The sequence below is a fragment of the Schistocerca cancellata genome, chromosome 3 (assembly GCF_023864275.1).
Source record: "Schistocerca cancellata isolate TAMUIC-IGC-003103 chromosome 3, iqSchCanc2.1, whole genome shotgun sequence".
Classification (NCBI taxonomy): domain Eukaryota; kingdom Metazoa; phylum Arthropoda; class Insecta; order Orthoptera; family Acrididae; genus Schistocerca; species Schistocerca cancellata.
The window spans coordinates 150,757,381-150,774,501 of NC_064628.1; the positions used below are offsets into that span (position 1 = coordinate 150,757,381).

Sequence of the window (17,121 nt, forward strand, 5' to 3'; positions counted from 1 at the left end):
CATATATGGAATACAAAGACACAAATACAGACATTAGACCATTCTTGCATAGACCGCCAAATAACCCAAAAGTTGAAACAACAATAACAACTATCAACACAATCATACACAACAGAAATCAATAGGAGCACTCACTACACTAAATATACACACTAGGCAGAGATCAGAACTGACCAACACACAGAAGAAACCCACGAAACCAGCATGGCAACACAGGCTACAGACCAGTATACAAAAACTGAGAAAAGACATCGGACAGCTAACACAATTTATAAGAAATGAAATGTCAGACAAAAAACGAAAAAAGTAAAATCTCACAACAAGAAGCGATAGAGCAATTAGATGAAAAGAAGCAGAAATTACAAGCATTGGCCAAACGACTTAGAAAATACAAAAAAAGTGAAAATAGAAGGAAACAAAACCAAAAGAAATTTTACCAGACAATAGATAACACACACATTAAAATAGACAATCCACCAAACATAACAGATTTGGAACACTTCTGGAGCAACATATGGTCAAACCCAGTACAGCATAACAGGCATGCACAGTGGATACAAGCAGAAACAGATGCTTACAAGATGATACCACAAATGCCTGAAGTGATAATTTTGCAACATGAAGTCACCCAAGCAATTAATTCTACTCCCAATTGGAAAGCCTCTGGAAAAGATAAAATAGCAAATTTCTGGCTAAAGAAGTTCACCTCAACACATTCACATTTAACTAAATTATTTAACAGTTACATTGCAGACCCATACACATTCCCTGATACACTTACACATGGAATAACTGAAACCTAAAGATCAAGCAGACACAGCAAACCCAGCTAAATATTGCCCCATAACATGCCTACCAACAATATACAAAATATTAACTTCAGTCATTACACAGAAATTAATGACACATACAACATAGAACAAAATTATAAATGAAGAACACAAAGGCTGTTGCAAAGGAGCACGAGGATGTAAAGAGCAACTGATAATAGATGCAGAGGTGACATATCAAGCTAAAACTAAACAAAGGTTGCTACACTACGCATACATTGATTACCAAAAAGCTTTTGATAGTGTACTCCACTCACGGTTACTACAAATATTGGAAATACACAAAGTAGATCCTAAATTGATACAGTTCCTAAACATAGTAATGAAAAATTGGAAAACCACACTTAATATCCAAACAAATTCAAATAATATCACATCACAGCCAATACAGATTAAGTGTGGAATATACCAAGGAGACTCATTAAGTCTTTTCTGTTTCTGCCTTGCTCTGAACCCACTATCCAACATGCTAAATAATACAAATTATGGATACAATATTACTGGAACATACCAACACAAAATCACACATTTGCTATACATGGATGATCTAAAAACAAATCAACAACTCAACCAATTACTAAAGATAACAGAAGTATTCAGCAATGATATAAATATGGCTTTTGGAACAGACAAATGTAAGAAAAATAGCATAATCAAGGGAAAACACACTAAACAAGAAGATTACATATTGGATAACCACAGTGACTGCATAGAAGCGATGGAAAAAACAGATGCCTATAAATATCTAGGATACAGACAAAAAATAGGAATAGATAATACAAATATTAAAGAAGAACTAAAAGAAAAATATAGACAAAGACTAACAAAAATACTGAAAACAGAATTGACAGCAAGAAACAAGACAAAAGCTATAAATACTTATGCTATACCAATATTGACCTACTCATGGAGTAGTGAAATGGAGTAACACAGATCTAGAAGCACTCAATACACTTACATGATCACAATGCCACAAATATAGAATACATCACATACATTCAGCAACAGAAAGATTCACATTAAGCAGAAAGAAAGTAGGAAGGGGATTTATCGACATAAAAAAACCTACATTATGGACAGGTAGACAATTTAAGAAAATTCTTTCTAGAACGAGCAGAAACTAGCAAAATACACAAAGCAATCACTCATATAAAACATCGGCTACACCACTGCAATTTCATAACCACTTCTACAACCCTTTATATCACATAACATCAACAGATACGAAGAAAGTAAATTGTAAAAAGAAAACACTACATGGCAAGCACCCGTATCATCTGACGCATCCAACACATGGCTAAGAAAAGGTAATATATGCAGTGAGACGGAAGGATTCATGATTGCAATACAGGATCAAACAATAAACACCAGATATTACAGCAAGCATATTATTAAAGATCCCAATACCACAACAGGTAAATGCAGAATTGCAAACAACAAATAGTAACAGTAGATCACATCACAAGCAAATACAGAATACCCCAGAAGACATGACAATGTAGCAAAAATAATACATCAACAACTTGCCATACAACATAAACTAATAAAACAACACATTCCCACATACAAGTATGCACCACAAAATTTACTGGAGAATGATGAATACAAATTATACTGGAACAGAACCATTACAACAGATAAAACAACACCACATAACAAACCCGTCGTCATACTCACCAATAAAAAGAAGAAATTAACACAACTAATCGAAATATCCATACCCAATACAACAAATATACAGAAGAAAACAGGAGAAAAAATTGAAAAATACATCCAACTGCATGAGGAAGTCAAGGACATGTGGCATCAGGATAAAGTTGACATTATACCAATTATACTGTCAACTACAGGAGCCATACCACACAATATCCATCAGTGCATCAACACAATACAACTACATCCAAACTTATATATACAACTACAGAAATCTGTGATTATTGATACATGTTCAATTACGCGAAAGTTCCTAAATGCAATGTAACGTATACCGTACAGTTAAAAGGAAGTCACGCTTGATCAAGGTCCGTGTCACTTTCCATTTTTGACCAGACATAACATCTGAGAAAAGAAAGAGTAATAATAATAATAATAATAATAATAATGATGATGATGATGATGATGATGATGATGATGATGATGAAAAAAAAGTTGAAAACATGATCAAAACTCTTTTTATTTGATTCTTTTGCAACATTTTCACTTCTGCTGAAAATGAATTGCTGCAGTATGCTTCACAATAACTAGTGACTCATAATTAATCCTGAGTTTTTGTGCTTCAGGATCTCTGTCTGATGGCCTAGGTAGAGTCATTCTGGATGACAAACATGAGGAGACCAGACAGCGGATACGCAAAGTCAGAAACAGCAGTAGTGGTGAACATTTGGTAGCTGGACTCAAAGGCCTAGGTTTTGGCCTACTTGGAGGTGTTACCAGTGTCTTTAAGCAGACATATGAAGGAGCTGCAAATGATGGCATGCAGGTAAAGTTTACGTTATACTGAGAAGTTACATGGCATTTGTAGCACAATGGTGTATGAAGGGAAAACATTAAAATTCATTCTTGAATAGTATTGCAGAAGTAAGTATTAAATACTGTAGAGTTGAAGCAATGTCACACATACCAATATTTCATGGTGTAAAGTAGCCTAGTCCAACTTAAAAACTGCTGCCAGTGAGTGAGATGTCTAATTCAGCTGTATTGCAATGAGTAACTTTAAATCACGATAAGTGCTTCTTCAAGACTGCACAGGTGTCATACCTCAATGGCACTGCACTGCTGCTGGATGAACCTGATTGTTGTCTGCAGCAACATGTTGTAAGGCTTAATAAAGTACTCTCTGTGTGAAAAGGACTTATATCCCAAGGACAGAAAAGTATATTGTGTACTGGAGTACAACTCGCACACCTGAGTAGCAGTGTATGCTACAGCTTCTTCATATTGATTGCCTTGTTTTAAAGCTGAGATATTAACCATGTTTGCAAGATCTCCAAATATAAATTTCTGTTTCTTACTCTATGTTCTTTTTTAAAAAAGGAAAAAAGAGCATTCCATGAAGTTTTGGGAAAAAAATAAAAAATCACTTTAAAAAAGAGGTCCGTATTGGTATCATGATGAAATTCAAATGTAAATATGGCTACGTGCTGACCATTTACAAGTGTTTTTTTAAACACAGATGTGAATTAGTAATTAATACCCACTACCTTTTACATATTACAAAAATAGAAATTTTTCTACAGAATAGAGAAACTTTTTCAGTTTGTTTCCAAGTTTAACTTGTTTGTCTGTCAAACGTTTGTGTTCAAAACTTTTGGTGGCAGCATTGTGCACCCCTTTTTGTGTTAAAGACAACCTTAATGTCGACTAATGAATGTCTTTTTTAATTATTAATATCCTGAAATATCAGGTATGGCAAGATTGATTGTAAATCTTTTTGTGGATTACCAGTTTCGACATATCTGTGCTGTCATCACTGCATCTTGTAACATGTTAGCAGAATATGTTACAAGATCCAACGATGAAAGCACAGATCTGTTGAAACTGGTAATCAATAAAAAGATTTAAAAGTGATCTTGACATACCCGATATTTCAGAATAATATAACAATTAGATTGTTATATTGTTATACTGTTAGCAGTGTGTCAAACATACATGTCTCTCTCTCTCTCTCTCTCTCTCTCTCTCTCTCTCTCTCTCTCTCTCTCCTTTTTTTTTTTTTTTTTTTTTACATTGTTATTCCTTTTGAACTGTGGTGGGTTATTTACGACAAACTTCATGAGGGGATAAATATGCTGTTAAGTAATTGTCAAAATGCCTAACTCCTTGCACAGGTGTCTGCGAGGTAATCATGGGTTAGAATCACATATTATTTATTCTTACAGCATATTTTTGAACAACGAAGACTTTCTTTCTTAAAGTTCAAATATGTGTTTATTCTCATCAGTAAGGGCATCTAAAAATTTTGAAGTTTCTCCCTTAGTTATTATTTCCTCACTATATGTTACACTTACCTTTGGTGTAGTACCTATAGCTGCATCTGTAGCTCGTGGTCTTGCCAATGGCAAACCACCTCCGCTGGGACCATGTCTAGTACGGTGGTGCGGCTCCTCGGAGTATGGGACCTCATCATCATTACCTCTAGCCATACAGTATGTTATGTCTTTATGAAATTTAGTGGAAGATCATTTACAGAAAATCATTCAGTAATACTTTTGAAAACTATTTACCATTTCTTCTGTTGCGTGTATTTTTGGGTTCATCTGCAAAAAGAAATAACTGTGCTTGCTTTTTATTAGATGGAAGGTTGCTTACAAACATGAGGAACAATAGTGGTCCTAACATTGAGAATTTTGGAATCCTGGAAATGATTTTTCCCTTGTCAGAAGAATCTCCCTGCTTATATGGGTTGAAGTATTGAGTTCATTTTACTGCATTCTCATCATTAGGTATAACATCCATTGGTTGGCTATACCATCAACTCCATAAAATCTTTGTTTATCTAGAAGAATAATTTGATTTACATTGTGCATTAGATAGGTGCAGTTTCATTATTTAATGCTCATAAAATGTGGTGAATGAATGTGTAAATCGCATTCTCAATTCAGCAACTCTTCTGACAATCGAACAGTGATTTACTGACAATACTGTTGCTGTTCCGGTGGGATATTGTTCTAGAGTACACCACCTTCTCAAAATTTTTGGAAAATGATGTCAGTAGTGAAACAGTTCTGTAATTATTGATTGATTGATTTTTATTGTTGTAGAGACCTCAGAGATCATCTGAGGCATTACAAAAGTCAATGTTACATAGTATAAATGTTACACAAATAATTACAAAAACAAGAAAAATATTACACAATATAAATATGACACAGATAATTAAGTTACCTTCACACAAAAACAAAACAGAGAAACTTCTGGTACAAATTGATATTGCATAGTAAATTTAGCCAATTACAGACTTATATATAGAAGCATATAAAAACTGATCACAAAGTGTAGTCATACCATATTCTTTGCCTCCCTTAAAAATTCATCAGTTTCATAAATGCTGAGCTCAAGAAGAAATTCTTTTACTTTTTTTTTTTTTTTTTTTTTTTGAATTGTTGAATTGGAAGATCCCTGATATGTTGGGGTATTGCATTAAAAAATTTTATGGACTTGTATAAGAAGCACTTTTGTGTTTTTTTTTACAGTTACATCGGAAAGAAACTAGGTCCTGCTTGTTTCTTGCGTTATAATTATGTCGCATGTCATACTGTTGATAACTCGGATAGTTTTCCTTAATATGGATTACACACTGTAGTATAAATATTGACGGCAGGGTCATAATCTGTAATTTTTTAAAGCTTGGCCTACAGTGAGCTGTGGGTGCCAAGCTACATATGTCTTATTGCCTTCTTTTGTAGTTTGAAGACATTAGCTGCCTTGCTTTGATGTCCCCACAGTATTGTACCATAGGAAATGTGACTGTGTATTAAAGCAAAATAAACCACTTTAAGTACTGGCACGTTTAGACAAAGACGCAGCTTCCTTAGAACAAATATTCCTTTGCTAATGTTGCTTCCCACTTTTTCTATATGGCTACCCCAGGATAATTTTGAATCAATTGAGATTCCAAGAAAATTAACAGCATTTGAGCTCTGCTCAAGTTCAGTGTTATTATTCCACGATACATACAGGTCTTGTATTTTTTTTTTTTTTTTTTTTCGGTTGACACAAAGGGAATTAGCTTTACACCAATTTTCAACTTTGACAGTGCACTGGTCTGCTTCATATTTCACCTTCTGTGCTGTTTCTGCAGTTATACAGACTGTAAGATCATCTGCAAATAAGTAAGTCCTAGTTGACGGCCCAACTATGTTACATGGTAAGTCATTTATATAAATAATAAATAGAATTGGGCCAAGTACAGAACCTTGTGGGGACATCCATGCCCACAGGTAAGTAATCTGATTCTGCACCATTAAAAACCACCTTCTGCACTCTATTACTTAGATAAGATTTTATCAATTCCAGAGCACTTCCTGTAAAGCCATAGAATTGCAGTTTGTTCAATAAGATTTCATGAGACACAGTGTCGAAAGTTTTTGATAAATCAAAGAGTTTATTCTGAACCACTAGCTTGCTTTCTAGTTGCTTCACACACTGTGTTAAAAGTGATAAGGCAGATTTAACAGTTCCTAACCCTGATCTGAAGCCAAATTGACTATCAGTGAAGAATATAGCTTCTATCACTTTAGACAAGATTGGCACAATTGAAACAGGCCTAAAATTATCACAACTTGAGAGGCTGCCTTTTTGTGTATTGGAGTGACTTTAACAAACTTTAGTGCCTTTGGGAACTGAGGCTCCAAAATATATGTATTTACTACATGTGTTATGAATTCTGGCAGTTGAACTGAATCACACTTTAACATGGCTGAACTTAAACCATAAACGTCGTTACTAAAACTGTTCTTCATTTTCCTCTGTACATTAGTAACATCCTGTACCTTGACCAGTTTAAAGCTAAATGTACTTTCAGGCTTTGTGGTGTTTCTCAGGTAGTATTTATGGTCAGTGGCTATATTGGAAGTGCCAATCACCTTTATCATCTCCTATTACCTTTCTTGTAGAGGGGTTTCATGATGAATTATCTCAAGCTTTCTGGAAAAGCTCTAAGTTAGTGATGCATTACGTGTTATATGTGAATAATTTTTTAGTATTCTGTTGGAAACACCACCACATGCAAGTGGAGTTATACTTTTGAGAGAAGGTAAAATTTTTATAGTTTCAAAAAGCAAAGTGAGTGAGACACCCTATGATTGAGTTTTATGAAAGCTGCTTTTTCAATATTGTGCTTCAATTTTTGTCTTGAATTGATTTTCCCTATATTTTCTACTACTTTTAAGAAATGAATATTAAATAGATCTGCCACCAGTGATTGTCCATTCCATTTAAATGACTATGGATGTTATTCTGTTCTGTGACCAGTTGTCATTTCTTTCATTTCATTATTTTCCATGTAGAAATAAAGTCTATTGTCAGAATAATGTTTTGATGTAGTAAATAGATTGTGGCTTGAATTCTACAAGTTCTTATAATGTGAGCAGCAGTAATGGTACTGTACACCCACATGCGGGTAATTTGTTTCCAAAATATTTCAAGATGATGATTTGTGAGTTAGGAGCCTGTCATCCATTATCAGTTTCAGTATAATTTGTCAGCATCAGCAGTTTCAAATCAGAGTACTCTTATTATATTCAAGACACTCCCTTCCAACTGTTTGGAGGTCATAATTGCATAATACTTGTTGCATCTGCCACTGGGTGGTGCCAAATGGCAAGAAATTCAAAGAACTTTGCATATACAGGCTGGGTGGCTCCAGTGCGTGAGCTGGTCAGCACCATCAGTCTCCTGTCATTGTAAGCTCTGAAAATGCTTCAGAAGCCACCATTCAGCATTACAGTGGAACTGTGTATGCCACATGCAATGATTATCTCATCTTTATTTTCTAGGTTGTGAGTATGGTACAAAATTCTTTGAAAAGCCACAACTTTAAAACAAGTGTGATAATGAGGTGGGTGGTTGCTGAATAAAAAAGTCATGCGTAGTTATTTCTCATACAAAAACAAACTAAAACTTCCATCTTCAAAACAGTCATTCATATTATCCTGTCATATTCCTTTTAAGAAAAAAAAATATTGACAGTAGTCATCACTTCCCAATATATTTATTCCATAAAGTCATTAATTGTTGAAATTTTATGCACTGTGATACCAAACCAAGAAGGAATGGGGACCTGCATTGTGATCTGGCACAGATAGGTGTGCAATAAAGCAGTTTTGAAATCTTCAACTCACTGCCAGAAACCACTGGGAGATATCAGCCATTAATTATATATAGTAGATTGAGTGAACAGTTCGTAATATGCTGTGATCCTTGCTAAATGGTTGTTCTAATATGTTGACATTCAAAATGTGCACCTATCAGTTCTCACAAGAGAATGTTGTACTCAAGGAGAGTATTTTGAGTTTTTTCTTTTTATTGTGGCTATAAATAATTTTTAACAATGTAGGGAAAATTTAGGTTGCTACTTACCATAAAGATGACATATTAAGTTGCAGACAGGCACATCTAAAAGATACTTACACATTAGCCTTCAGCCACAGCCTTCAGCAGAAAAAGAAACACACACACACACACACACACACACACACATGCACGTTCATTCACATGAGCAAGCACACATCACGTGCATGCAACTGCCATCTGTGGCAGTTCGAACCAGAATGCCATGAAACTAGAGGGCTAAACATTTTAAATTGTCTTAACAGTGAGAATTGGAAAGCAGATTAATTAGTGAAACTTTCGTTAATTTGAGACTCGATTATGATACTACAGTATACACATCAGCCACACATTCCTATTTGTAGTTCTTTAATGCCATCCACCATGACAACCAGTCCCATTAACATCCTCTGTGCTGAGACTTGTGAGGTACCTATTAATATACAGTAATATTTTCACCTGGTTCGACATTATACAACGTCCTGCCTATGTCAGAGTTTCTTCTCATCAGCACTTGGGCTGCACAGTCATTTTTTGTGTAACTGAGCAAAACTTGCAAGAAAACAAGCTATTTGCCATCCAGATGCACTAATTGATGTAGCAAACATTTCTGTCTTAAAACAGCAATGGAGCACATATCCTTGATGGTGCTTATCATACCCAGGCTAAAAGTGGAAATGGGGGGATATTTTATAAGCAACTTCTCCTCATGACATGCTATCTGAGGAACATGGGACTATAGCTGTTTTTTTTATTTTTTATTTTTTTAAATAAGCTTGGGGGGAGGGGGGGGGGAGAATCTCTTATTGTGTTCCTTATTGTGTCACTATATTTGTTTACAAAGTTATTTCTGTGTGTTTTATGGCATTTCAAGATGGTCAGAATTTCCTTGTCCACTCACTTTACAAACAATCCAGCCAGTGGATAAATTAATCCAGATGATACCGAACAGAATTCTTCTGTGAAGGTGAGATGGCATTTTGGTGGGTGCCAAGAAATAGTGGTGTTGTCAGAAATAAGAAAATTGATAGTGCAGCAAAAGTATTCTCCCTGAAAAACACTTCCTCTGACTGTTGTTAGGCTATTGTTTCATGGGCAATGCAAAGGATTGAAAACAAAATGAGAGAGAGTTAGTGGCAGATGTGATAAACAGGAAGTTGTGTCTAATGAAATTCTGTACTCTTCCATTTTATAAGTAGGATGTAGTAGTCCTCATTCTCCTCTTCCATGTTATAAGAAGAACAAAGTAGTCGTTGTTCTCCTCTGTCTCATACACTAACCTTAGATGAACACTTGTTTCCTCTGCTAAGATGGAGCTTGTGGAATGGCACTCACTCTGGGCAACATTTTAACTTACTTCCTTTTGCATGTTCAAAAGTGGGAAGCTATTGGCTGACAAAGTGATTTACACTCAATTTTAGGTGATAATGGGGTGCCAGTTAGACAAACTTTAATTTTTATGTGTGATTTTTAAGTTTCCCTTAACTTGATTGGGCAATTTTAGGGTGTTTTAGAGTGGTTGCTTGATCCTTCTAAATTTGTGATCAACCAGCAATGCACACATGCTAAATCGGATTATGAGATTTTTCAAATGATTGTATTTACAATAAAAGCGATATCTTTTGAGATATTGATGATGTGTAAGACTTGTATTAATGATCAGTTTTGTGGGTATCTAAACCTATAAAAAAATCAATAACTTTCAGTTCCTAATTTTAAGAAGTCAGCACTGAAGACTTCCCTGTTTAATGCCCAAAATCTAATACCTAGAACAATCCTAGACCACTATACTAGACTGTTAGTCAAATTTGATTAAATCACATTTCATACAAAGATAACTAAATGATTTTTCTGTGCTCCTTTTCATTCATCTTGTTTGCAAAGTTACTTGCTCATTCCCATGATAAATGGGTGGTAACTATGTTCTGACTGATCACTATCTGGGTTAAAAGCTGTAACTATGCAAGAAAAAATAGCACAGTACAAAATATAATACTTGCTGTATTTGCCTCCTATTTATTTATTATTTTTTGTGTGACAGGGCTTCATTTCTGGACTTGGTAAAGGACTTGTAGGAACAGTAACTAAACCTGTTGTTGGAGTTTTGGATCTAGCTTCTGAAGCTGCAAGTGCTGTAAGAGATTCCAGCCGAAGGTAAGCTGCTCGGATTGTGAGTTACTTGTTTCTGTAACAAATGCTAAAAATTTAGTGTGGCGGTATTAGTTTAATGTGATATTGTAGAACTTTATTTTGCAATTTTGAGGTTTGTGAATACACAAATTAATTTTGATGTTTCAGCTCAATACGAATAAATCGCCAAAAAGTCCGTGAAACTCGTTGTGTCATAGGTACAAGTGGTCTATTGCCACCATATGACTCAAAACAAAGCACAGGATTGCGATATCTTTATGATATCAATGATAGAAATTATTCAGAACTGTAAGTCTTGAATTTTTTAATTAACTTCCAAAAAATCATACATAAGTGAAATAAACATAGATTATTATTGGATAGCCTGTTAAGTATTATCAACCTACATTGTCAACCTGTAGGTGTCCATGGGCTGCAACTTTAAAACCTATACCACAGACTCTTTTTAGTGAATGTTCTTTCTTTATCTAATTGGTGCCTATATTATGGGTACCTCAAGCTTCTATATTATATTAATGTGCGTATTTTTTCCAGGATTCTAATAAAGTAATTTCATTTTATACTGACTGCTTGAGACACTCATCTCAATAAATTTAATTATTTTCATTTCACCATTTGGATGTGGCAGTCAGGCTGATCATGTGGTACTAATCACACCTATCTTCCAAAATTTCTGTTTCATTGATAAATTTGAAAGGAATGACTTTCTTGAGGGGGGAGGGGGAGCAGGTTATTTGGCAGTGCAAAAGTAAGTATTTACAGAAAAATTGTCAGTAATGATGGTCTTATTAAAAAAAAAAAAAACGCATATGTTATCATCAAATTTCAATTCACCTAATAAAAAAATATGGCATAAGTTATCATCACACATTTCAGTTCACCTCGGATGAATATAACACAATGCTGAATTATTTAACAATTTTTTAAGACTAAACAATCCAAAAATCTGACACAAATCTTTTTCTTTAGACAGTGCTTTTTCTTTCCCAAATTACTCTCCTTGTTTATGCAAACTGTTTCAAAATATTTTTCATGGCTTTACATCTTGTAAATTATTTTTGTTATAATTCTCTCTCTTTCTCTGCATTTATTTCTAGAATTGGAATTGTTGAATCTTTCACATCTTCTCTCTTGAACCCCAGGAGCATATAACCTTCACATTGTCTTCTATCTTATTATCTGCAGTAATGTCAGATGAACTTGGTCTGAATGGTCAGAGATTGTATACCTGGAAAGTATAGTAAAGTTAATTATTACACTAATTTTCCTAAGCTTTTTCTTACACTTAATGTTCGATAATATATCATTCTTTCCTGATTGAAAATGAAGCTAAACAGATGGTATGTTTGTTGTTACATGTATGTTCTTATGCAACAATATTCCTGAAACTGCCTGAAATTTTTGATTTGGTGTTGGTTTGACAGCTTCCTGTACTTCTTGCTACTTGTTCCGTGCATGATTCCTAATATAATTTTAAATCACAAATGTTAGCGTTACAAACATAATTTCCACCTTGTTTGCTTTCTGCTTTGTATATTTGGTTATTTTTGCACAGGTGTCACTTCCATGCATTATCTTCTATGTTTATGATTATTGAGTCCATAAGAGGACAAAGCTTCAACCATTAAATTATTACACTAATTTTCCTAAGCTTTTTCTTACACTTAATGTTCGATAATATATCGTTCTTTCCTGATTGAAAATGAAGCTAAACAGATGGTATGTTTGTTGTTACATGTATGTTCTTATGCAACAATATTCCTGAAACTGCCTGAAATTTTTGATTTGGTGTTGGTTTGACAGCTTCCTGTACTTCTTGCTACTTGTTCTGTGCATGATTCGTAATATAATTTTAAATCACAAATGTTAGCGTTACAAACATAATTTCCACCTTGTTTGCTTTCTGCTTTGTATATTTGGTTATTTTTGCACAGGTGTCACTTCCATGCATTATCTTCTATGTTTATGATTATTGAGTCCATAAGAGGACAAAGCTTCAACCATTAAATTTTGTTCCAAAGAAGTGTATAGTTCTCTTGAAGTACATGCAGAGGAAAATCAACATTTACTACCATTAGAAGGACTGCAGGGTTGAGTGACAGATTTTGTGATTAATATTAAAAATATGGGTGTGTAATATTTACAGGGACTGAAGTGTAGTAGATTGTGTTTTTGTAGTCTTTTGTGTGTATCTGCTTCCTGTGACTGTCCTTATCATACTCATCCTATGTGTCATTCTCTTTAGTTATTACTTCTTATTGCCAAAAGTTTCTCTTAACAACATTGCTTATATTTCTCAGGTTTATTGCATATGAGTGTCTACGAAGTGGAGCAGAAGATCTTCGTATCTTGGTGTCCAGTGAGATAATACGTGTATTTACTTGTGGACCAGCTGCAGCCAGTCACAATATAGTTCTGGAAATAAATTTAGGGTGAGCAAAATAAAACACTTTTTTCTATCAATCTTATTTATTAATAGATGAGATATATTTGTAACTAAAAAATAAGAAATAGCAAAAAAGGGTTTCATTAGAGGGAGGAGGAGGAGGAGGAGGAGGAGGTGGGGGGGGGGGGGGGTGGCGGCGGCAGCAGCAGCGGCACGTGCACACTGGTGTGTGTGTGTGTGTGTGTGTGTGTGTGTGTGTGTGTGTGAGAGAGAGAGAGAGAGAGAGAGAGAGAGAGAGAGAGAGAGAGGTTAGAAAAACTGTTTGCATTGGGGAAAGGTGTTTATATGATGTCACATGAAACAAAAAAGTACTGAAATAAAAAGTGCAGAATAGAAGGATGAATTTTTACAAGGACTGAAAGATTGTAAAATGATGGGCTTTGTGTAGATTAAATGCAGCTGAGGAAGATAATTTTGTGCAACAGTTCCCACTGCTACTACAGATATTAATCCTGTAAGTATTTGTACATCAATCATTGTTTCTCTGTTCCAAAATTGAAATATTAAAATAGAGAAACTAATTATTTTTGTATCATGAGTCAATGAATAGAAATTGGGCTTTTTCAGATGTGGACTCAAGGTAACCAGTGAGCTGTCTGGGGTGTCCACACTAGCTTTATGGGTATTTTTATAAGGGAATCAACTTTTGCCTCACGTTGCAGTTGCTGTACCTTCATCAGTAGTACTACGTCTATGCTGCATATATCTATGTTAAGAAACAGTACTTGTTCAGAATTACAGGTTCTTCTTTGACAGAGGAAAGAGCTGGTGGAGGTGGGAAAAGGGTAAGAGGGAGCAACAGGAACTTAGGTTGACAGGGCCAAAAATGAAGGAAATCACACGATTCTAATACGTTCCCCTTCACACTAAGGGTAGTCGCACAAAGATTGTAGATTAGTCAACACAGCCCCAGCTTCAGTGCTAAACAATAAAGGGAGGAAGGATAGTGTGAAATGGTAAGGAACAATCTTGGTCCTGGAATACAAAACTAAGACACTGTAAAACTATGGTAAGGCCCGAGACACTGTATGCAGCAGAAAACCTCAAGAGTAACAAAATTTGAGTATCATGACAAATTGGAAAAAGTTGAAAGAAGAATTTTAAGGAAAATGCTAGAACATAAAAGCAGTGCAATCATGAATGCAAATGAAGATTAAGCATTGAAAATGGAGAAGCAAACTGATTAAGAAGACTACAGTTTTATGGAGACACATACTAAATGATTAACAGACTAACCAAGCAAAACATTAACTAATTAAATAGCTGCAAAACCAAATCCATATGCTTCACTGAAACTGACAGAGGTTTAAGAAACACTGAAATTAGAATGCACCTAATAGATAACAGAACACTTTTTATAGAAGCAACATGAAAGGCAGGATTTCAGGAAAGAAAGAGGTAAACAAATGGAAGGACATGGACCGAGAAAGAAAAGGAATGATAGTCTCAAAGAATAAAGAAAGCCTGAGAGCAAAGAAAATCACACACACACACACACACACACACACACACACACACACACACACACAGAGCGAGAGGGAGAGAGAGAGAGAGAGAGATGGGGGGGGGGGGAAAGAAAAGCCAAAGTTGATTTACATACTTTCCAAAAGGATTATTTGAATAAATAAATAAATAAATACAGGCATTTCAAAGAGTATATACGCATTATACTCTGAGATGACGGAAGTCATGGGGTAGCAATATACACATACATAAGGTATGAAACAACAATGCACTGGTGGAACCGTCATTTGAATTCAGATGATACATGTGAAAAGGTTTCCAACATGATTATGGCCACATGGTAGGAATTAACAGACTTTGAACATGGAATGGTAGCTGGAGCTGGATGCATGGGGCACATGGAAATAATAAGAGAATCACTAACCTGATATCCACAATATCAAGAGTGTGATGAGAATACCGCTTTTCAGGCATTACCTCTCACCATGGACAATCCAGTGGCTGGTGCCTTCACTTAATGACCAAGAGCAGTGGTGTTTGCGTAGAATTGTCAGTGCTAACAGACAAGCAACAGTGCATGAAATAACTGCAGAAATCAATGTGGGACATACGCAAATGTATCTATTAGGAAAATGCGGCGAATTTTGTGTTAATGAGCTATGACAGCAGACGACTGACATGAGTGCCTTTGCTAACAGCACAACGTTGCCTGCAGTCTCTCTCCTGGGTCAGTTGGACCCTAGACATCTGGAAAACCATGACCTGGTCAAATGAGTCTAGATTTCAGTTTGTAATAGCTGATGGTAAGTTTTGAGTGTGGCACACACCCCATGAAGCCATGGACCCAAATTGTCAAAAAGACACTGTGCAAGCTGATGGTGGTTCCATAATGGTGTGAGCTGCATTTGTACAGAATCATCTGGGTCCTCTGATACCTCACTCACTGGAAATGGTTAGGTCTGGCTATTTGGAGACCATTGCAGCCATTCATGGACTTCATGTTTCCAAATAATGATGGAATTTTTATGGATGACAATATGCATGTCACCAGGCCACAATTGTGTGTAATTGGTATGAGGAACATTCAGGACAATTTGAGTGAATCATTTTGCCACCCAGATCACCTGGTACAAATCCCATTGGACATTTGTGGGATATAATTGTGAGGTCAGTTTGTGCACAAAATCCTGCACCTGCAACACTTTCACAGTTACGTAGGGCTATAGCGGCAGCATGGCTCAGTATTTCTGCAGTGGACTTCCAATGACTCGAGTCATGTCACATCACATCACAATGGTGCACTATATAAAGCAAAGGAAGGTCTGAAACAATGTTAGGCAGCATCCCATGACTTTTGTCACCTCATTGTAACATATTAAGTTTTTAAAAGTATTGCTTGTTGTGCCACGATTTGGTTATTGGAAGAATGAATACATTGTCTAGTTTATATTTATTGCTGCTAGATGTGGGCTGTCTTCTGTTTGCTTGGTTATCTCTAAGTAACATTTAGGCAGTTTACTGTATAAACAGAAATTTAACTAAATGAACATGGTAACATGTAATTCTTCTGCTTGCCTGAGACTGTTGTGTTAATTAATTGCAATGTGGTATTAAATAGATGTGTGCATGATTGCAACCCAAAAATAAGAATATTAACAGCAGAATCTTGAAAGTATCCTCAAAATATCAGTCACATCTTATACTTAATTATAGGTGGTAGACGAGTCTGAAGTCAGCTTAAGAACAATATAATTGGGAATGATAAATATGTTGGGGAAAGATAAATATGTTGGAAGGAACAAAACCCTGTGTTACACATAATAAGCAGAAAAGACCAACATCTGGCAAAACAAATTATCACAACGTGTGTACACAAGACAGTTGACTATTTTGAAGATCTTTAGTGAGTGAAGTGGTTGTAGTTTCTGGGAGAGTAAGCACCAAGCTCTAGTCTCCATACACAAACAGCATGAACAAAGTAAAATGTGCTTCTTGTCGGCAATTATTTTATGCAGCCGAAGCACATCATCCCCAATTTTGGTTTGCAAATATTCACCAGCTTGCAGCCTGAGGATCTTGTATTAACTTTAATGATCCTATCTCATGCATATACCCGTTATGGTGAGAAATGTGTCTTCCAATCAAAATTGCTTGTGTAAACTTCTCTCTGTATAACTGCAC

At 35.4% G+C, this 17,121-nt stretch overlaps 1 protein-coding gene across 1 annotated transcript in view; it reads left to right on the forward strand.

Moving 5' to 3' along the window:
- The window catches only part of LOC126174771 (intermembrane lipid transfer protein VPS13D), a 531,199-nt gene that overhangs the window by 498,360 nt on the left and 15,718 nt on the right, over nt 1-17,121 (forward strand). Inside the window, 4 exon segments of the mRNA XM_049921112.1 lie at nt 3,110-3,309; nt 10,921-11,033; nt 11,178-11,318; nt 13,331-13,462. Of these exon segments, the coding sequence (XP_049777069.1) occupies nt 3,110-3,309; nt 10,921-11,033; nt 11,178-11,318; nt 13,331-13,462 (586 nt within the window).